Below are 24,250 nucleotides of genomic sequence, written 5' to 3'. Positions count from 1 at the left end.
TACAACCTTTAATTACGCAGACTGGGATTTCATCAAGTCCTACTGAAGTTATATTTTTTAGTTGGTGTACTACTAGTGCCACTTCCCTTTCTGTAGTTGGCAAGAGCACCATTGAGTTTGTTGGCCGGTTCTGAGTAGGTAAATCATACGTATCTGGAAATTTCTGCTGTAATTTTTTTGCAATACTACTGAAATATGAGTTTACAAAATCAGCTAATTTTTTAGGGTTTGTTTTTAATATGTGAATTGAGGTCCTTTTTAGCAGAGTTAGATGTTTCCTGTTTGACGATGTTCCAGGCTGCTTTGCTCTTGTTTTCAGCTTCAAGTAATATTTTGTTGTTTGAAAGTTTTTTTGCGGCTAGCAACACCTTTCTGTAAATTTTCCTGTACTTTTTGTAGGATTGCAGAACTTCTGGGTTAGATTGATTATTTTTTATGGAGTTGAGATATCTAAGAGTTTCTGAGGATTTTTTGATACCTGTAGTCACCCACTGATTTCTCTTTGAAGTTTTAATTTGATAAAGAGTTTTGGGAAACATCTCTTCAAATCTGAGTTTAAAAATTGACATGAACTTGATAAATTTCTGATTTGCGTTGGTTTCTGCATAGACTGCCCTCCAATCTTCATATTCTAGCTGGGATTTAAACTGATGCAGGGCTGATTTGGAAAACATTCTTTTGTATGTACAAAGTTTAGGAGGAGTTTCTACATGAATGTTAGTTTTTAAGATCTGGCAGAGGTGGTCTGCTAGGCCCAGGTTTTGGACAACAATATGACATTTTTTACTATCAATATCTGTAGCTACATGATCTATAGATGAGGAGGATTCTTTCGTTATTCTAGGTGGACAATTAACAAGGGAGGATATTCCATAACAGCTTAGAATATTCACATATATGTTGCTAGCCTTATCAGGCTTCATCATATTAATGTTTAAGTCACCACAGATAATTACATTTGCTTTTGGTCCAGAAACCTTGTCTAAGCTTTGATTCAGTTTTGAGAAGAATATATCAATGTCTCCACTAGGAGAGCGGTACACACAAAATATGACTAATTTTTTTGCTATGCCAGGTCCTATTATTTCAACAGCGGAAAGTTCGAAATGTTTGTCCTCACCTAGATCTAAAAGATCATATCTTACTTTAAATGACATACCTTTTTTTACATAGATACATGAACCTCCACCATTCATTGAGATTCTGATATAGTAACATGCAAGGTCGAATGAGGCTAATGCAATGTGTTCAATTTGCTTCCCTTTGCACCAGTGTTCAGTGATACACAAAATTTGGCTATCAAGTTTTTCCAATTCTACTTCTAGCTGTTGTTTTTTGTTCTTTATGGCTTGAATGTTTTGGTGAAACACTGTTAGGCATTTGTTTTCACTTATCTTGGTGGCGCCTTTCCCTTTAGACCTGATGCTAAAAAATCCTTCAGATGAGCTGGTGGCATGGTTATTCTTCTGTTGATGACAGTGGAGGTGAGTCTGTTGCCGGTTTGACTTGGAAGTTGGTGTATCTGAAGGTATCTGCCTTATGTTAGTCTTGTAACTGAGGCCGGGTACCAAAAATCCTGCAGAGTTGAAAGTTTCCTGGTTCTTGTGCTTCTTCTGTTTGCTTCTGTTACTGCTGATGATGGTGAAGCTGGTGAAAAGTCTTTCACTGTTGAAGACTGAGGAGTGGCCAATAGTGATGAAACGTCATTGGCTGTTGGCACATCAGGCGTATTTTTTCTTGTTAATGATGCAGTTGCGTAGTATGTAGCTGCTTCTGCTGAAGCTGCTTTGGAAACTTCTGTCCTAGTTGAATCATTTATCTCAGCTGTTTTTGACGAAAGTGGAGATTCTAGTGCTGGACCTGTTGTCAGTGATTCAGTTTCATTTTCTTGTTGGAAATTTTCAGTTGCTGTGTTTGGTGGTGGAAGTGGTATGGTCGTGCTATTCTTGTCCTTAACTGCCTTCACTGCATTAAGGATTTCTCGACTAATGAATGATTTTCCGAGTTTATTTCTGTGAAGCCCATGCCTTGTAAAATGACTTCTCTCTGCGGATGGTACGTCCACATATGTGGCATTTGGGAGGCTTCGGCAGATTTTCTCAAATTTCCTATTAGTAACTGTGATTTCTTTGTTGACACAGGATTCTTCTATAAGATCATGTCTTTGTGGGATACTGGCAATGAAGAAGTTAAAATCTGTAATTTTCTGTAATGTACTTCTTAGAGCTCTTGTGGCGAGTTTGCCCTCGTTCCTATAAACATCATTAGCACCACCTATTATTAGACAGTTGCTTCCAAGCTTCAAAGAATGTTCACAGTCTTTTAAAACTTCGCGCAAAGGGGCACCCGGTTTCGTTATTCCACTAACCTTGAATATAGTTTGCATGTTACACAAAATGTCGGCTAAGCCCTTTCCATGACTGTATGAAAGTATGAAAATATCTTCTTTTTTCTTCTTACCTGTATTGGTAGATATCTTGTTTGCACGATAAGTATGTTCCATGTATTTTCTGGTATTTCCTTTCTTGTTATTACAGGACTTCGTAGGCCTACTGAAATGATTTGTGGTCGCTGCATTTGATGAAAGTACTTCCTTCTTTGGCTCTTTTCACATATTTCATATTCATCACACGTTAAAAATTCAAACTTATTTGCTTGTGGGAGACGAAAGTTGTGTTCGTTACGATTAACATGACAAAACTTTTTAGGCCTAATAAAGTTACCATTTTGTTCGTTTACAACCGTTTCACTACCCTTTGAATGGTCTATCACTTCTTCCAGCTTCTGTACACTATCTATCACTGATTCAAGCTTCTCTACATATAGTTTAGCTAACATAAGATCATATTTTAATGAAGAAGTCGTGCATTCTTCTTCGCATTCCGTTTGTAAACACACGATATGACGATAGCTACAGTGCACATTTCCACAGTCACAGGTCATGTTTTTTTCCTCTACGACATTTAAACATTGACGATGGATCCATTTCTGTGACCACGAACATAATTTAGCACCATATTTCACCTTCTTACTGCATTTTACACACATAGGATTTAATAACTTGTAATTTTCCGCGGATCGGTTTATTAGTACGTCTACACGCGCCGCCATCTTACAACCCATGTAGTCTTCCAGTCTTGTATTGTTCATGGAAAGAAGGATTGTCGGTATGACTCTGTGTGGGCTCTAATCTCTCTGATTTTATCCTCATGGTCTCTTTGTGAGATATACGTAGGAGGGAGCAATATACTGCTTAACTCCTCGGTGAAGGTATGTTCTTGAAACTTCAACAAAAGCCTGTACTGAGCTACTGAGCGTCTCTCCTGCAGAGTCTTCCACTGGAGTTTATCTATCATCTCAGTAATGCTTTCGCGATTACTAAATGATCCTGTAATGTAGCGTGCTGCTCTCCGTTGGATCTTCTCGATCTCTTCTATCAATCCTATCTGGTACGGATCCCACACTGCTGAGCAGAATTCAAGCAGTGGGTTAACAAGCGTACTGTAACCTACTTCCTTTGTTTTCAGACTGCATTTCCTTAGGATTCTTCCAGTGAATCTGTCTGGCATCTGCTTTACCACCGATTAACTTTATATGATCATTCCATTTTAAATCACTCCTAATGTGTACTCCCAGATAACTTATGGAATTAACTGCTTCCAGTTGCTGACCTGCTATATTGTAGCCAAAAAGCTCAGAAAAGTTAGAGATAGTTACAGATAGGCAAATAAAACTGCTAAAAGGGGTGAGTCAAAAGCAAAGGTAACTCCATGGAATAGGTTTTCTGGGGTACTAGAGACAAAGAAAGTGGGTGCCTAGATTTTTAGGATAGACAGAGCACAAGACAAGACAATAGAAGATTTCACACATATTAGACAAACAAAGAATGAGGAGGCAATGATACTCCAAGAGAACAGCAGTAGTAAGAAAAGATGGGAGAAATTCTTTGAACATCTGCTCAATGAGGAAAATCCACGGTCAGTCTCTGATAATGCCTTCCAGAACATGATTGTAGGTATAACCAGAGAAGAACCTTAGCAGATTTTAAAAACGTGAAAAGTGGAAAAGTCCCGGGTCCTGATGAAATCTCTGTTGTAGTTTGAGTGTCTAAGTGAAGAAGGGTTGGACATACTGTGGGATTTTAAGCAACAGATCTTTCAGGAAGAAAGAATTCCAGATGACTGGAGAGGCACCTGCATGTGTCAGATGCTAAGGGCAGCAATTGATGACAGTGATCACCATTGACTGTTGTAAATTGTTATGTCAGGTACGTAGGACTCAGTGCTGCATACCTCTTGCCAATTAAATGCTAGATGACAACACCTGGGAGTAGCCATACCATCCAGGACCACCTCTTCACTTTGTTGTACAGAAGCCACTGTCACATGTGTATGCCTGGTCATCAGGTGATCCAGAGATAAGCACAGTATACAATATATGCCATTGTTTCTCATTAGCAAACTGTACAGGAACTTGTAGTCTTATCATGTGCATCTTTCTGTTCATCTCATAATGTAAATGTGCAATTTGCTCCAACCAATTCTTTGAGGTACACTCCACAAACATGAGAGTGTTTGTGTGGCTTCTCCAGGCCACCTGACCTCCTTTTGTGGCACACATATTGCACCAATGATTGAGGTATGTGCATGTAGGTCATAGCTCCCATCAATCTCCCTGTCCTATGGATGAGGATATAGTGCCCATAGGTTAGGATGGCTCCCCAGTGTTTTTAAAGAGTAACAGTGGAAGGAGAAAATCATACATGATTACAAGTCAAATACACTTCACACTCTGATTCATCATTTTATGTCTCACTTGTACATTCCACAATCTCCCATGAATATTTATAAAATAAGGGAAACCCAACCACTCACCTATAGTGAAATGGTGCATGAGGCACAGAAACAAACAACAGAAAACAGCATCACAGTACCTTTTTTGCTCTTGCTACCTTTGTAGCAAAAGTACACATTCACACATCGAACCACAAGTACATCCAAATGCACACTCTTGTGGCCTTGGCAAGACTTATGGGAGAGTGGTTACCTTTCCCTTATTTTAACTATTACTCCATTCAGGAATTGCCTCATGCTTATTTCTTTGCTCTATGTTATGTATAACTTCCAGTATAGCAGTGTTATATCCACAAGACTTAATATTCACTGCCATTGTCTGTATTGTGTACCTATTACTTTTATCCCTTCCATGGCTGTTATGATAACTGGTAAGTTGGGGTTGTTTGCATATGTGTATATTGTATGTAAGTTGCTCATATTTTGGAGGTCTTGAATTCAAATCACTATCCAGTCATTCTGATTTAAGTTTTCACAGTTTCCCTATATCACTTCAGGTAAATATCAAGATTATTTCTTGATAGTAGCTGCACCCAGTTCCCTGCTCCAGCTGAGCAAAATTAAGCATATTCATCATGTCTAATGAATTTAGTGCTAATGGAACACACAATAATGACCTATTTTCTGTGTTTGTAGTGTAAACATGAAAATTGTTTCTGTTGCATTTTCAATATCTTGAACAAAAATAAGTCAAGTTTAAAAGGGAAATAATTTTATAATGTCAGTACTGAAATAGTATCAATTTTGTTTCATGGTGTAATATGTGTTAGTGTAATTAAGGTTACTAATGTGTTTGTAAAAATAATTACTGTAATATATAGTTATATGTACAGTCCGATATTACTAACTCTTGAATACTATGAAAACTTATTGTTGCAGGCACTACAGATATGAACACAAGCTTGCATGCTTGCTGTGGAAGATAGACATGAAAGATGTCACTATAATACCCACGGAGTCTGCAGAATCATCAGGTGGAAACAGAAGTATGGTGTGTCATAATGTTATACATTCCCTGATCAGGTGTTCATTAAATTTAAACCAGTTACTAAATTACATAAACTAACCTATGGCTCCCTGCTTGAGAACACTGTCTCATGTTTAATATATACTGTTTATCTCTATGAAAATACTAGATACACTATGTGATCAAAAGCATCCGGACACCTTGCTGAAAGTGACTTACAAGTTCACGGCATCCTCCATCAGTAATGCTGGAATTCAATATGGTGTTGGCCCACCATTAGCCTCGATGATGGCTTCCACTCTTGCAGGCATATGTTCAATCAGGTGCTGGAAGGTTTCTTGGAGAATGGCAGCCCATTCTTCACGGAGTGCTGCACTGAGGAGAGGTATCGATGTCGGTCGGTAATGCCTGGCATGAAGTAGGTGTTCCAAAACACCCCAGAGGTGTTCTATAGGATTTAGGTCAGGACTCTGTGCAGGCCAGTCCAGTGTTATTGTCGTGTAACCACTCTGCCACTGGCCGTGCATTATGAACAGGTGCTCAGTTGTGTTGAAAGATGCAGTCGCCATCCCCAAATTGCTCTTCAGTAGTGGGAAGCAAGAAGGTGCTTAAAACATCAATGTAGGCCTGTGCTGTGATAGTGCCATGCAAAACGACAATGGGTGCAAGCCCCCTCCTTGAAAAACATGACCACATCATAACACCACCGAATTCTATTGTTGGCACTACACATGCTGGCACATGATATTCACCGGGCATTCACCACACCCACACCCTGCCATTGGACTGCCTCATTGTGTACCATGATTCATCACTCCACACAATGTTTTTCCATTGTTCAATTGTCCAATGTTTACGCTCCTTACACCAAGCAAGGTGTTGTTTGGCATTTACTAGCATGATGTGTGACTTATGAGCAGCCACTCAACCATGAAATCCAAATTTTCTCACCTCCCGCCTAGCTGTTGTAGTACTTGCAGTTGCAGATTGGGATTCCTGTGTGGTGGTCGGGATTAGATGTCTGCCTATTACACATTATGACCCTCTTCAACTGTCGGCGGTCTGTCAGTCAACAGACGGGGTCAGCCAGTATGCTTTTGTTCTGTATGTGTCCCTTCATGTTTCCACTTCATTATCACATTGGAAACAGTGGACCTAGGGATGTTTAGGAGAGTGGAAATCTTGCATGCAGATGTATGACAAGTGACTTCCAATCACCTGACCACGTTCAAAGTCCGTGAGTTCCATGGAGTGCCCCATTCTGCTTTCTCATGATGTCTAATGACTACTGAGGTTGTTGATATGGAGTACCTGGCAGTAGTGGCAGCACAATGCACCTAATTTGAAAAACGTACGTTTTTGGGGTGTCCAGATACTTTTGATCACAAAGTGTATATCTAAATAAATAGCCTTACAAGATCTATTAAAAGTTCACTTCTACTTAAATGGTAAGAAAAGTGAGTCAATTTTTGTCTGACATACTTTTGAAGAAAACATAATCAACAGCTTTACCGATACGCAGTTCCCTATACATGAAAGTGGAATATAAAATCAGTTACCAAGAGTATTTATAATATTAAATAGGAAAAATAGGCAGATACATCTACAGATTATCAAGATCCATAAAAGATTCTGAAACCTGCAAAAAACAAACTAGGCCCCTACAGCTGCCCACAGAATTGTTTGAGAGTCAATCATAAATATTCCATCAGTGTTAGAATACTGCACTCAGAACAAATAGGACAGTTACATTCAAGGGCCATCCACTCTGTAGTGCTACAGTATGCAACTCACACAAAAAAATTCTGTCCTTAAGTTCTGTAGAATTGCTGAAGAACACTTGACTCTTTGCTGTGTACTAAATAATACCCCATTTTCATAATGGCATATTGACAAACATATGTTATATTTTTAATCTGTAATCTGATATAGATACTATGCTATCAAAGTTTTACTTTCTTAGTTTTACACATTCAGGTCTTTGTGTACTCTGAACTACCAGTGTTGTGATTATTGATTCGTAGTTTTATAATAACCCACAAGGCAAAAATATCATCTTTGAAAGAATTACAGCAGAAAATAGGCTATGAACTGAAAAAAATTAAGTTATATGAAGAAAGTTGTGAAACACAGGAAAAAGTTTGTTTTTCTTTTTGGCTAAAGATAAAACGTGGTGTGGAAAACTTTCTAGCAGTAAGCACTTTGATATTCATAAGTCAACTGAATATTAATATGGTAAGGAAAGTTCCAGTAAATGTTTAAGAACAAATGTCATTTGTACTGTGTATGAACAGCAAGACTTATTCCAAAACATTACTTTGGAAAACTGTAATATTTTGTGCTTTTGAGCATATTCTAATACATGTGACAACATTACTGTATTGTTCACTTGAAATTAGTAAGAGAATATCATAAGTTATCTATCATTGATGTTAAAGTAAAACAGAATCTAGAGGACAGCGTTGTGACCCCAAAGGTATCTGGAACAGAATAGAACAGATCTATTCAAGTAAGTATTAGTTAGAGAAGTCCGCCCCCGGTAGCTGAGTGGTCAGCGCGACAGACTGTCAATCCTAAGGACCCGGGTTCGATTCCCGGCTGGGTCGGAGATTTTCTCCACTCAGAGAGTGGGTGTTGTGTTGTCCTAATCATCATCATTTCATCTCCATCGACGCACAGGTCGCCGAAGTGGCGTCAAATCGAAAGACTTGCACCAGGTGGGCGGTCTGCCCGATGGGAGGCCCTCGTCACATGCATTGTACATAGTAAGAGAAGCTTTGTTTCCTAATTAGCAAAGATAATGAAATGGGAAATGAAATTTAAACTAAAAAATTGAAAAGAAAATAGCGATGGATAACCATTGAAAACTTGTAACAGTGCACTAAATAGCAGAGGGGTAGAGTAGCCAATAAGCACTTTAACAAGAATTGAAACTTTGCTAGCTTCCGGAGCAATCCATTTTTGAGCTACAGCATGCATCCCCCCCCCCCCCCCCCTCCTTACACACACACACACACACACACACACACACACACACACACCTGTGCAGTTACATTGTGCTAACTAGATTCACAATCATGGAACTGCATATTTACTGGGTGAGGAGTTGTGTCAGATGGAGTGAAAAGAGAAGCAGGAGGAAGAGTTACAGAAGGGTGGCTGATGGCTTAGAGGAAGGCCTCACTTACACAATATACAAATGTAGGACGGAGAGGCAGCAGATGCATGCAATAGGAATGCAGCTGACAATAATGAGTTCATGCAGTGCATGATGATAGTGAAAATGCCATACAGGAGTGAATTGGGTGATTATGACAGAACAGAAGAAGAGGAGACTATGGGAAGAAGAGTTTATGCACAGGATAAATGAAGTTAGGGTTTTGAGACAGGGTGGCGGTGGGTGTGAAAAATGAGGTCCAGAGGTTTATATGCGCAAAGGAAGTGTTTCAAGGACTACTTCCATCTATATAATTTAGAGAAGATTGAAATAGAGCATGTTGCAGCACTGTATACTGCCACCGGGTGTTCAACTCTGCTCTTGGCCACAGTTTGAAAGTGGCTATTCACTTGGCTGAGCAACCGGTTGACAGTCATATCCACATTCAATAAAGTGTACAAATTGCAACAAAGCTGGTAATTACGTGACTTATTTTCACAGGAGGCCCTGACTGTGATGAGATAAGATTAAATTGTGAAGGGACCTGAGTAGGATGTACTGGATGGCTGTATTGGACAAATCTTGCTTTGAGGTCTCCCACAAGGATATAACTTGTGTGACAATGGGTGGGAGTGGGTGTGGCATAAGGATGGATCAAAATATTGGTTAGATTGGATGGACTGTGGAATGCCACATTAAGAGGGATGGGAAGGATACTGGGTACAGTATTCCTCATTCCAGGGTATGATGGTAAACTGTCAAAGGCCTTATAAGTGATATGGTTCATTTGTTCCCTTTGGGGATAGTACTGGGTGATGGGAGGAGTAGTCCTTTGTAGCTGGGTCATTCCATGCTAAGTGGTCCCACATGATCATCATGGATTTTGATGAAATTTTGTATGTGCAGTCACACATGTTCCCAATGAACATCCTAAGTTTCATGATTATTAATTCAATATGCCAGAGATGCAGTAATTTGTTTCACCTCATAGTGCACCTGTTAACGTGCACCCATGAGTTTTCAGTATCTTTGTAACATAATATCTCCAGTAATATTTTCTTGAAAGAAACAAAACTAGCCCAACTTGCACAACTTTTTGCATTCTCTTAATCAAAGTAATAATAAAAAAAGGTTGTCTTGAGTGATTTTCATATGGATAATTGGAAGTAATGTTGGCCGAAAGAATAGATGCTTAGAAAAAATGTGAAGTTAGCTTTTCATATTGGTGGAAGTAATTGTGGGATGTACCTGAAAATTTTGCATGTGCTAACATACCAACACAAAGTCTCAGAATATAAAATTGCATCCTCCTAATGCTTTCCAGTAACTTAGTTTAAAAATTGAGGACTAAGTTGACGACATTTTTAGAAAAGAAATAGCTCTTTTTGGCCCACTCTTGCAAAAAAGAATCTTCTGCAAACTTTTTTAAACCATTTTCATTAGAAAGACCATGTTCTAAACCACATAAAAACTATATTTAATTTTTCACTGTGAGCATATAATGCACTAAAAAACAGTGATGGGGTGAAGCAAAGTCAGCCGAAAAAATAGACATATGAAAAAATTTGCAGTTAAGCATTTTATGAAATTCACCATTTCATATCTCTGGAAGTAATTATGAGATATACCTGGAACTTTGCACATGTAAACTTACCAACAGAAGGTCAGAATATAAAATTTCATTCTCCTGATGCTTTCCTATAGTTTACAAATTATCACACTTTTACAAAAAAAAAAAAAAAAAAAAAAGTGCTCACTGCAAACTCTTTAAAACCCATTTTCCATTGTGACCAAATAAGCCCTCCAAAACACAATGACAAGCTGGAGGTGCATTGAAAATGAGCCCTGGTACTGATATTAAATCTGGCATCTTTCATTATGTTCTACAATTGATTAGTACATTTCGGGGAAGGCAGTATCAAAAGTCTTGATGACTGGTAAGTGAGATAAAGTCCAAATAACTTGAAAAACTTCAAAAAATGGGTGTATTTTGTCACAACTCATTGTGTCTGTTTTGCTGCTATAACTACAAAATAAAACTGGTTACAACCTTTATTATTTAACTGTGCATTACAAAGGCAGCAGAGATCATGGCAGTAAAGTAGTTGCATAACAACTGCAGCACTACTGTCACATTGTGTAAATTTTGGTGAAGTTCACAGTTGTCTCCATGACATTTTTTGATATGGATTCATGTTTTAGAGCATTATTAGTATGTATTTTTATTCTGTAATGCTATTGATGTGCTACTTTAATTCTGGTTAAAGTTATAGCATAGTTTGTTGTTAATGTGGAATATTAGCGTACACATGAATTAGAAGACCAACATCCCCATAACCATAGGGGCCATGCTCAGTAACTGTACAACAGGAGCCACAGGTGAGTTTCTGTACCACAGATTCCTAAAAGTCTGATTTTTTTTTTTTAATTTTTTTTTTTACACAGGATCCCAAGCCAATACATTTCTATAAGTGTCAGAGGCCATAGCTAGAGGAGGTCTCTTTTAGGATTCTTAAATTGTGTTTACTTCAAGCTACTTGAATTTTTAAAACAGTGCTCATTAGTTTGCTGTAGAATACAGTGAGCAAAACTACACTGCTGGTCACGAGAGTCACTGATGGGATTGTTTGAAAAGAAATTTTAATAACACAGAACCCAAAAAATTACTTTTTTAAACTGTGATTACCTCAGATTATTATAGCCACAAAAGAGAAAACTATTCAGTATTTCATTTCATTTTTTACAAAAAGAATGTTGTGCTGATTCTGTAGAGATGTCCAAAAAAACAAAAAAGCTTACTTACTTGCAGTTTTTCTGACTTAAGCTCATTTCATAGGCATCAGGACTTTTGATATCTTCTTCCACAGAAAGTACGAAATAGTTGTAGGACATAATAAAAAATGGCAGATTTAACTTGAGTACCAGTGGAATATGGGCCCATTTTCAATGGACCTCCACCGTATCATTAGTTTTTAGGGCTTTATAGGCTTGCATTGCAAAACCATATACAGGGTGTTACAAAAAGGTACGGCCAAACTTTCAGGAAACATTCCTCACACACAAAGAAAGAAAATATGTTATGTGGACATGTGTCCGGAAACGCTTACTTTCCATGTTAGAGCTCATTTTATTACTTCTCTTCAAATCACACTAATCATGGAATGGAAACACACAGCAACAGAACATACCAGCGTGACTTCAAACACTTTGTTACAGGAAATGTTCAAAATGTCCTCCGTTAGCGAGGATACATGCATCCACCCTCCATCGCATGGAATCCCTGATGCGCTGATGGAGCCCTGGAGAATGGCGTATTGTATCACAGCCGTCCACAATACGAGCACGAAGTGTCTCTACATTTGGTACTGGGGTTGCGTAGACAAGAGTTTTCAAATACCACTATAAATGAAAGTCAAGAGGGTTGAGGTCAGGAGAGCTTGGAGGCCATGGAATTGGTCCGCCTCTACCAATCCATCGGTCACCGAATCTGTTGTTGAGAAGCGTACAAACACTTCAACTGAAATGTGCAGGAGCTCCATCGTGCATGAACCACATGTTGTGTCGTACTTGTAAAGGCAAATGTTCTAGCAACACAGGTAGAGTATCCCGTATGAAATCGTGATAACGTGCTCCATAGAGCGTAGGTGGACGAAACTAAAATGAGCTCTAACATGGAAATTAAGCATTTCCGGACACATGTCCGCATAACATCTTTCCTTTATTTGTGTGTGAGGAATGTTTCCTGAAAGTTTGGCCGTACCTTTTTGTATCACCCTGTATATTTTTAAGCAGTTTAGAACATGGTCTTTATAATGAAAACAGTTTAAAAGAGTTGGCAGAAGTGGACCAAATAATAGCCTTTTAGGTGTTTTTAGAAAAATTGTCACTTTTCCCTTCAGTTTGTAAACTATTGGAAAGCAATACGAGAATAAAATTTTATATTCTAAGATTTTTTATTGGTAAGTTAGCACATGGGAAGTTTTAGGTACATCCCACAATTACTTCTGGATATATAAAAAGCTGATGTCTGTTTTTTGGCCAGCTTTGCTTCAAATTATCCAAATCCAAAAACATCAGAAATTTTTTATTATCATTTTGATTGAGAGGGCACAAAATGTTGTACAAGGTGTCCTAGTTTTGTTTCTTTCAAAAAAATATTGCGAGAGATATTATGTCCAAGTTGCTGAAACCTCACAGGTGCACTGTTGATAGCTGCACTGTGGGGTAAAACAAATGACTATACCTATGGAAGAATCAAACTATGGAAAATCCAGGATGGAATGTAACAATATTAAAAAATGGTTCAAATGACTCTGAGCACTATGGACCTTAACATCTGAGGTCATCAGTCCTCTAGAACTTAGAACTACTTAAACCTAACTAACCTAAGGACATCACACACATCCATACCCGAGGCAGGATTCGAACCTGCGACCGTAATGGTCGCGCGGTTCCATACTGAAGCACCTAGAACCACTCAGCCACTCTGGCCGGCTAACAATATTAGAGAAGGTAAGCTGGCACTCACCATATAGTGGAGATGCTGAGTCTCAATAGGCACAACAAAAAGATTCACACAATTATAGCTTTTGGCCATTAAGGAGTTTGTCAGCAACAGGCACACATACACACATGCGCGCACACACACACTCATGCAAACACAACTTGCACATGTACCTGCAGTCTCAGAATTTTTTAAAAATATTATTTTGATTAAGAGGGCACAAAATGTTGTACAAGGTGGCCATTAAGGCTCTTGTCAGCAATAGACACACACGCACACAGACACTCATACAAATGCAACTTTCACACACGTCTGCAGTCTGAGACAACTTGTCGGAGACTGCAGACATGTTTGTAAGTTGCATTTGCCTGAGTGTGTGTGTGCATGTCTGTATGTGTGTCTATTGCTGACAAAGGCCTTAATGGCCGAAAGCTATAATTGTGTGAATCTTTTTGTTGTGCCTATCGCGACTCATCGTCTCCGCTATATGGTGAGTGGCAACTTTCCATCTCTAATATTGTTATATACCTATGGAAGTATTGAATTAATCAGCATCCAACTTTTCCAATGTTCATTGGGAACATGTGCAAATGTTCACACAATATTTCATCAAAATCCACGATGGTCTTGCGGGAACTATTTAGACCACTTAGCATGGAATGGCCCAGCTGGTTCTTGGAGGTGGTGGGAGGATTAGAGGCAGGTGAGGGAATGGCACAACAAATATGTCTGCATTTTAGTGATGGGGGATAGTGTCAGTCTATGATCTTTAGTTTTAGTGAGATCCTCAGCATATGGGAGTTCTCATCACCGCAAATTCACCCTCCATGGTGGCCAGATTATATGGGAGTGTGGAAGGGATGATAGCTGTCAAACTGCAGGTATTGTTGATGGTTACTGGACTTGATATGGACAGATATGTAAATGGAACCATCACAGTGGTGGAGGTCAATGTCCAGGAAGATGGCATGTTGTGCCAATGCGGAGGTGTTGAAGTTGTGGAGGAATGAGGGTAAGCTGTCTCGATCTTGGGTCAAAATCTTGAAGAGATGGTCCGTAAATAGGTTGGTTTGGGAGGGTACCATTTGGTGCCCATGACTGTATGCTGGTTGTTTCTATGTTTTCTCCTCAGAGGAGAAACAGTTATGTTTGAGAATATAATTAGCCATGAAATGGTGGGTTTGGGATTGGAAGAAGATTGTGAAAGAGAATGTTCAATAGCTACATGGGCATGGGAAGTATTAGTTGACAGGCCAGTGGCATCAACAGTATTGAATAGGGATCAAGGCGGTAATGGGATGGAGATTTGTGAGAGTCAGTGAAGAAAGTGGTTTGCATCTTTAGTATGGGAAATTAGGCTACAGACAGTTGTTTGGAGGTGCTGCTCAACAAGAGTGGAGATTCTTTCAACAGGTACATAGTAACCAACTAGTACAGGGTATCCAGGATTGTTGGGTTTATGGGTTTTGAAAAGCCATGTACAAGGTTCAGCTCATTGTGAAAGAAGGCTAACCCTAGAATCCCCCACCCCCCCACCCCCCGCCCCAAAAAAAAGTCTAACTGTAAAATGTCCCTCTCTTTCGACAATGATCTCCAAATTTTCAGATTCTGCCAATCCCTGTCTCTTGCTAAGTTCATACGTAGAAACAAGTCTCCATGATACAGTTGTTACTGAATCACCTCCACTCAGTGCAGTTTTACAATACAAACTACATACATCATTCAATAAATTTTTTCTGGGTTTGTGACCACATTGTCAATCTGTATATAACTACCAACGTTTCGGTCCGTGTTGCAAGCAAGCTTCTTCAGGGTGTTTTTGTTTACTGCTGAACTTTGTTTTTTATATACCTGCAGACATGGCTGTTGTCTAATTCTGATAGGCTGTTTAGGATGAAGGGGAGGTATGTTAGAAGTCTTTATTGGTGTTTTTATTATTTCTTTTCATTGATGGAAACCTGACATTTTGATTGGTGTTTGAAACCTGACATTTTGATTGGTGTTTGCATTACTGCTTGTCATTGGAGGAAATCAGCAAATGGAAAACCAGGCAGCAGCTGTGACATAGCATTGTTCTCCTGCTTTCTAGCCCTGGCTGAGGTGCGCCAATACTCTATGGATCTGTGGCTGCTGCGGTCTCCTATGCACCTGTATTTATTGCTTCACGTGAGCTATTGTCCTGTAGCACTGTTATTGCTGGCAGCCAAGACGTCGGAAGTCAGTACCTGTCTTCTCTGTTCATGTTGCCCGGTTGCTTGGCTATTTCTATTGCCTCTCTAATCTTCCTCCTGAAAGTAAGAGGCTGTTTTGCCAGTACGCGTACTTGACCAAAATCAATATGTTTACCGCACTCATCCTGGAGTTCTGCCACCACTGACTTGGTGTCCTGTCTTAATCGGATATATTTTTCGTGTTCAGATATCTGTGTGCTAATTGGTTGCCCCGTCTCGCCTACATACACTAATCCACATTTGCACTTGATTTCTAAAACTCCAACAACATGTAGTTTGTGAACTGTATCTTTTATTGTGAAAAGAATATCTTTTATTCTGTTGCTGCTTCAGAAAATCGGCTTGATGCCTGCTTGGTGGAGAATTTTGCCTGTCTGTTCAGTGACACCTTGAACATATGGTAAGAGCGATGTTTTGTGCTTCCTTTTGCTCTCCTCTGATGCCTTCATTCTTTGTCACCATAGTTTTGTCTATTTCTTTCATTCCATAAACATTGTCTCAAAAATGGATTTAAGGTTTTGTAGTTCACCCTTTAGCTGTTCCTTATCGCTGATCTTGTGAGCCCTCTTGGTTAAAGTGTGCAGGGCGGATTTCTTCTGCGTAGGGTTATGATGGGAGGAGGCAGGCAGGTACCTGTCAGTACTGGTTGGCTTCTTATATACTCTATGGCCTTGTTTACCATCAGGCTTTCTGTAAACTTCCTCATCGAGGAAGGGCAGCACCCCATTCTTTTCTATCTCCATATTGAATTGGATTCTGCTGTGCTGCTGGTTGAGGTGTTGGTGGAAATTTCGTAGACCTTCCCTCCATGTGGTCTGATAACAAAAGTATCATCAACATATCAGAGCCAACATTCTGAGCATAATGGTGAGGACTGGAGTGCTGTTTCTTCAAATGCTTCCATAAAGATGTCTCCTGCATAGGTGAGAGAGGAGAGCCCATAGCTATGCCATCTGTCTGTTCATAAAATTCCCCTTTCCACCTGAAATAGGTGGTCGTTAAACAGTGGCGCACGAGATCACAGATATCGAGTGCCATGCGTTCGTCTAAGATGTTCGTGTGTCTTGTACTGGTATATACAGTATATATGTTGAAAATGCGATCACAAGCATAGAAAAATTTTATTGAATGTGTCAGTGGTTGTGGAAGCCTGCGTTTATATGCATACATCATATCCCCCAAATTGAAATCCTTCCCCTCAAACACCTGGTGTGGCAATTATGACAGGAAAATGGCTGATGAAAAATGTCGTGGAAATGAACTGGTGATGAAGAGATTAAGGGGTGACAAGGATGCCATTTTAATAGAAATATGTGAGCCAACAAGTCAACAGATTGATGAGGAAGTAGAGAAATATTATGAAAAGACTGAAGAAATTATAGATAAAGAAAAATATCGTTACTGAGAGTAGGTACAAAAGCTGCCTGAGGAATGCCAGTCATATTCTGAAGTAGACATAGATTTCGACCACAACTTGGTGGCAGTGGACTTGCAAATAACATTGAAGAGAGTGAGAAGAGGAAAACCAAGAGACATAGAAACACTAAAGGACAAAGGTACTGATGCTGAGTTGAAACACACATTTATGTCAAAATAGGATAGAGTTTCCAGTGAGTAGAGTGGAAATGAGAAATGGAAGGGGATCAGACAAAACCTTAAGGAATCTGCAGAAGAAGTTATAGAGGTTAGGAAGTTTGAAAGAATAAGGAAAGAGTGGGTAACAAAGGCAATGTTATGTAAGATGGAAGAAAGAAGGAAATGGAAGACAATAGGAACTGAGGAAGGGGAAAGAATGTTAAGAAAGCTGAGTAATGAATTAAGGAGAGAAAGAGGAGAGGCAAGAAAGATGTCGATGAAGAAGAGATGTAAGGAAATATAGAAACTAGAAAATAAAGGAAAGTACGAAATGATGTATAGACTACCTGCGGACCAAGTCTTTGAAGCAAACAAAGCAGGACAAGTATGGTACTGTAATAGAAAGAAGTGATGGTACTATAGTTCATAAACTGGAGAAGGTGTTGGAATGGAAAGACTGTAGAATTCCTGTATGAGTCTGATCAAAAACTAAACAATATTGAATTAGAAGAGATGAGAGTTATAGAAGAGGACAAAGGATGCTGCATCTTGGAAGGAGAAGTAAAAAAGGCTTTAAGAGAGACAAAGAATCATGAAGCAAGTGAAGGATTATCAGCAGATTTGTTTAAGTCCCTTGGGAGTAGTGGTGTGAGAGAATTAACTTATCTACGTAATAGGACGTATGAAAGAGGTGAACAGTCAGATGACTTCTTGCTGCAGTAATGATACTGATTGAGAAGAAAAACAGTGCCAATAAAAGTGAGGCTTTTAGTACCAAAAGTTTGATTTCTCATGCAGTGAAAGTTCTGCTAAGAGTGATAAATAGAAGTCTTCATGTAAAAATGGGAAAGAGCATTGCAGAGGAACATTATGAATTTAGAAGAGGGCAAAAGTACAAGAGCTGCAACTGGACTGCTGAGAATTAGATGTAAAAGATACACTGCAAGAGCAAGAGAAGTTTATGCTGTTGTCATTGATTTGGAGAAATCCCTTGAGAGGATACAGTGGAATAAATTACTGGACATTCTAAAAAATAATGGTGTTGACTAGAGATATAAAAGGCTGATTAAGAACCTACACCTACAACAGAAAACATGAGTACAGATTGGGAATGAGATGACAGAGGAAAGCACATTTGGAAGGGGAGTGAGACAAGGCTGCTGTCTCTCACCAGTACTGCTTAACATATATTTGGAGAATATTATTAAAAATGTTTGAAACGAAAAAGAGGAGTGTCCATTGGTGGTAGCAGGATACAAGGTATTTGATTTGTAGGTGATCCAGTGTTACTGCAGAGAAGAAAATAGCTACTATTAGAATGTTTAATTAAATAAGACCTGTGAGGAATCCAGAATGAGAATTAACAACAAAAAGACAAAATGTATGGCGAATAGTGCAAGAAATATAAGACCAACAATAAAGTTAGGACAGGAAGTTGTAGAACAAATTAGTGCTTTCAGATATATGGGAAGCATAATTATGGATGGCATGAGCTTTAATAAGGATGTGAAAACACCTATAGCAATTTACAAGGAGGCATTTTATTGGAGGTGGCTTCTACACTATTGATGCTGATACATGGACTCTGAGGAAAGAGGAAGAAGTAAGAACAGAAGCATTTGAGATGATTTGGAGGAAAATGAAAGGTCTAAAATAGGTAGACAAAGTGCGAAATGAGAAAGTTTTGAAAAGAGTGGGGGAAGAGAGAGAAATTTTAAAGGTAATGAAGAAATACAATTGGTGTGGGCAGTGGGTGAGAAGAGATAGTTTACTGATGGATGCTAAGGAAGGAATGGTGAATGGAAGAAGAATAATAAGAAGAGGAAGATGCAGAAGATATCAGATGGTGGATAGTATGAGGATAGGAAACAATTATGAGAAAATGAAGAGGATAGTAAATGACAGGATTGCATAGAGAGCTGCTCTAGTGCAGAATACTGATGATGATGATGAAACACATGGAAGAGAACTATGGGCATGACCCCGAACTTTTATCAAATTTACTGACATCCTATTCCTGCCTTGGAGCACTACTACCCATCAATACCTGTACTACCACCAGTGACCCTCCTTCTCAACCTCTCATAGCACCTGGACCCTATCATACTGATCTTTACCATCTGTCATACCCCACAAAACTCCCTCTCATCATCCCAGAAGCCTAGAACTTAAATCCAAAATGCTGTTGTCAACCTGTCCACCTAAAATCTCAGTTTTATATTTGTTTCAGTCCTATCCAAAGGCCTCATTTTCAGCCACATACACAGTTTCAGTCGAGCTGAACTTTCCAAAGACTTACTCTCTTCTCAATCCCCACAAATGAAACACTTTTTTGCTACCCTCCAATCAAAGCCAACCAATCCCAACACTGAAGCTTGCCTCTCCAAGTTTATACTGCCATCCAACTATGAACTTCCCCTGCCTTGACCTAACCACTCCCTTGTTACCTTCCAGGAATTCTGTACCTGCTACTTGTCCCTTGTCCCTTTGCCAGAACAGAAACCTCTCAGTTCACAACCCTAAGACATATATTTAATCATCCTCCTTGCAGACAAAGGTTCCCCTGCTGTCATGATGAACTGCAATGTTACCTGTAAGATGGCCTCTGCCAGCTATCTGACTCTTCCAGTTTCGAGCCCTGCAGTAGTGACCCCATCCTAGAAGTCCAATTGAATCTCCAGTCCCTAGTTAAATCCTTAAGCCCATCCTAGAATCTCTCCCTCACCTCCTCCTTGAATCCATTTTCCTCCTCATCCCAATGACCCAACACAGCTGAAATACCCACAAGTGGACAGTAGGGACCATCTTGACTACCAGTATTCTATGGGATGCCCAGCAGTCCATAAACCCAACAATACTGGATGTTCTATATGATGCCCAACAAACTGTAAACCCAATAATAGTGGATGCTCCATTGTAGCTTGTTATTGTCTCCCATTGAAAGAATCTCTGCTCTTGTCAAAGAACACCTCCTATCCATTCCCTGTAGCATATCCATCCATACTAAAGATATGAATCATTTTCTTCATTTACTCGCAATCATCTCCATCCCCATTACCTATTGGATCCCTGTTTGTCACTGTTGATGCCACCACCCTATACTTCAACATCCCCCATGTTCATGGCCTTGTTACTATCAAACACTATCTCTTCCAAATCCAGTCCCACACCTCATTCCTTATTCATCTAACTAATTACAATGTCACACATAACTGTTTCTCCTTTTAGGAGAAAATACACAAACAAAGCCATGATAAGGCCATGGTCATCCACATAACACCCTCATGTGCCAACCCCTTGTCTGGTTCACATTAATTGATGGTACCTTCATGATCTGGACTCAGGGGCAAGACAGCTTATCCTCTTCCACTACAGCCTCAATGCCTTCTCTCCCATGTCAACAGGACCTCTTCAGCCCAAATGCCAACTTCCTGGATGTGACCTTCTCCACTGTGAAGGTTCTATCCATACTTGTGTCCATATCAAGTTCTCTTACCATCAACAATACCTGCAGTTTTACAGCTCTCATTCCTTTAGGCACTGTCTCCCATACCGAAACCTAGACATGTATTCTGAGCCATATCATCACACGCCCATAATCCTCTCATCACCCCAAGAACCAGCTGCAAAGGCACACTCCCCCTCATTAGTACACTCTCAGAATGGAACAACTGAACCATGTCCTTTGCCATGGCTTCATGCCTGGAAATGAGGAATGTGCTACCCATAATCTTTCCCACCATTCTGAAAGTGGTATTCGACAACCCACTCAATCTAAGCAATATTCTTGTCCATTCATATGCCACACCCATCTCATCCCTTGTCACATGGGTCTTGTTCCTGAGAGAGAATGTTCTAGAGCAAGACCTGCCCAATATAGTCATCTAGCACATCCTACTACAGTCCCATCACAGATTTATTCTGTGCCATCAGAGTCAGGATCATCTGTGAAAGCAACCATGTTGCAAACATGCTAAGCTGGAATTTCTTCACAGCATTTTACGTGGGCATGACTCCAAGCAGTGGTCCACCTTACTGAATGGCTGCAACAAAACTGTAGTCAAGAGTGGAGTTGACACTCCCCCCTCCCAAATCCATCCCCTAAATTGCACCCACCCAGAGGTAGAGCATACTGCTGAACAAAACGTACTTAATTTCAGTGTCTCCTTCACAAACCACCCCATCTGGATCCTTCCCCCCAACACCAGCTTTTCTGAAATGTGTACATGAGAGTTGCCCTTTGCTTCCATAATCCTCCTGGGCTTAATCTTTGATAGCCCCCTTCCCTAAACCCATCACTACCCTCCCCAAGAGCCCTAACTTCACTTATCCTGAATCCACACACTTTTCTCTGTCTCTCCTTCCTCTGTTCTGCCACCCCCACCCAATTCACCCCTCTATGCCATTTTCATTGAGCACTGCACAAACTCATCAATGTCAGTCCATGTCACATTCCTATACCATGCGTCTGCTGCCTCTCCCTCCTGTATTCATATCCTGTGTATCTGCTACCTCCCTCTGAGCCTTCCCTTGCACAATTCTCCTCCCCCCCCCCCCTTCTGCGACCTTCCCTCCTGCTACCCACCTCTTTCTTTCCCTCTCCCGCTCCCTCTAACAGAACCCCTCACCTCAGTCAACCTACAGATTTGCAGTCCCAGTAGTGTGCATTTAGTTGACACAATGTATCTACACAGGAGTTTAAATGTTAAATTTGTGTGTGTGTGTTTAATACTTAGAAAAAGGACAGGTCCAATTGCTAAAAAAGTTTTCATTCTTGTTTACATGCATTCCGATGACTCAGTTCTTCTATTGTTTGTTGACTTGTTACTTCTCCTCTTACTCTATTTACATTTACCAAAACTGCCAATGAATGACATCAAAGTCCTGCAGTATTACTGGCTTCGTCGAAAATATTTCACCTCTCAGCCACTGGGTGATGGAAATTAAGAGGAAAGGAAAGTGAAGACAAGAACTGGCAGGGAACTCATGTTCCAGTGAAGCAGTGATAAGGCAAGATGGCAATTCTTCAGCAGCACAAACTATTAGAGATTACTTTATTACATTTAACAATAACAAAAGGGCAATGTCCAATCTGTACACAGTTTAAGTGTGGCTTGCACAGTGACAGTTCTGAGTTTATCATTGCTGCTACACGAATGAACACATGCTTAAAGTGCGTAGGTGGGAGCCTTCTCCAACAATTACATGAAGTTCAAAAGCTCAGTGCGGATACAAAAAGTTTGCCTTTAGCCAAGGTCACAGGTAGTCATGAATGAAAGTAAGGGAAAAAACCAGCTGTGTGCCATCGCATTGAAAGGAAATACAAAACTGCATCACATGGGTGCTGGGCACCAGAACAAAGCAGTTCAATGTACAGAGCATTTATGTGTGCTGCTGCATGTGGAATTTATGGCCTCCAGAAACTGGTAGGCAACTCTCAAAAACATCTTGAGAAAACTGAAGGGAAAACAGCATGCAAGTCATAAACTGCTCTATTGTGTCTGGTGCTGCTTTGTAACCTGTGGCACTTGCCAGCTATCTGCCCAAAGTAATATACAAAATTGACTCACCTAATTTGTTCATGAATAGTTGTGTGGCAGTCCACAAGTCCTTGTTGGAGTACTGGTTCAAAATGAAAGTACTGTTGTAGTCTTGGCTAAAGGCAAACTTTTTGTATCCGCACTGAGCTTTTGAACTTTGTGTAATTTTTGGAGACGGCTCCCACCTACGAACTTCAAGCATGTTTTCATTCCTGTAGCAGCAACTGGACAAATCATGGGACTCAGGAAATTTATGAATGAGGGGACACCACACAGTTCCTCCCCCTCCCCCATTAGGGTAACAAAGCCAAATGCAGCTCCAATTCATCAAATGTTGCTGTGGCAGTATTGTGGTGTGGCAATGGCCGAGGTCCACTGTGCCTCATAGCCACTATGATAACAGTTGTCATGTTGACAGCCGGGCATGGCATGCAGTGGGGGAACACAGCTGGTTGCAGCTTAGGTGATGCAGTGCAGCAATTGCAGCACACTGTGTGTCAAGGCGTGGCAGTCCAGAACATGCGATGGGCAACTAACAGATTGGTGTGCTGGACCACACGGCTGAAGATTCACCTGGTGACTTGTGATGTGGTTCGGGCTGCAACTCGGGAAATAAGGTGCTGCGTGTTAGAGCAGTTTGCTCAGAGGGCATGTCAGGCAGCACGGGGGGCTGTGACACTGTGCAGTCTCACTTAGCATGAGAAGGAGGGTGAGTACTTGGGCAGGTGGTGCATGTACAGCTACGCATTGTGTGACCAGTGTGTGGGACGTAGCGCACGCTGGAGTGTGCATATGCTGGCAAGTGCTGCTGGTGCCACTGCTGTCTGCCACACATCCTAGTGAGGTGCTGGGATGTGGTGTTTACCATGAGGTGCTGGAGGGGCATTGCCTGTGACTCCATCTGGTGTTGGTGGCAAGGTGTCGGGCGCTGTGTACTCAGTATTGGGTCTCAAGTGCTGAGAATTGAGAGAGGCGGAGGGCGAGTGAACAGGAGTGAGGTAGCTGTGTCTGGGTCCCAGGTGCCAGCCGGTAGTTTGGCAGCACTGGCCAGGGTGCTGGTGGTGGTGGTATCAATGATGGTGGTGGTGTTGATGTTGACATCAGTGGTGGAATCAGTAGTGTCACTGGAGGCAGGGAGACCACAACTGTCAGTAGTGTATGGTCATCATGGAGGGTGAGCACGTAAGCTGGCTTTAACCTGTTGATGGACACAGCTGACAAAGCGCCATGTAGATGCAGAGTGAATATTTTGTCGTAAAATGAGGCAAGGACGGAGTATTGTGAGTGGAGTAGAGGCCGGCTGACGTCGATGAGTAGCATCATCTGAGTGCATAATGCAGTCATGATGCACAAAAGTCATGCGCTCAGCATGGGATCTTGGAAGTGTTGGTCAGAGTCAGACGATACATTCTTGAAGCTGCTG

General features: G+C 40.5%; 1 protein-coding gene across 1 annotated transcript in view; it reads left to right on the top strand.

Moving 5' to 3' along the window:
- LOC124594011 (guanylate cyclase 32E-like) overlaps positions 1-24,250 on the top strand; it is a 491,656-nt gene that overhangs the window by 160,566 nt on the left and 306,840 nt on the right. Inside the window, exon 10 of the mRNA XM_047132363.1 lies at positions 5,733-5,844. Coding sequence (XP_046988319.1) covers positions 5,733-5,844 — 112 coding nt within the window. The remainder of the gene's footprint in view (positions 1-5,732; positions 5,845-24,250) is intronic.

This window comes from Schistocerca americana, chromosome 2 (assembly GCF_021461395.2).
Source record: "Schistocerca americana isolate TAMUIC-IGC-003095 chromosome 2, iqSchAmer2.1, whole genome shotgun sequence".
Lineage (NCBI taxonomy): Eukaryota > Metazoa > Arthropoda > Insecta > Orthoptera > Acrididae > Schistocerca > Schistocerca americana.
The sequence above is the reverse complement of the archived record's forward strand: the minus strand, read 5'-3'. Positions and strand labels throughout refer to the sequence as shown.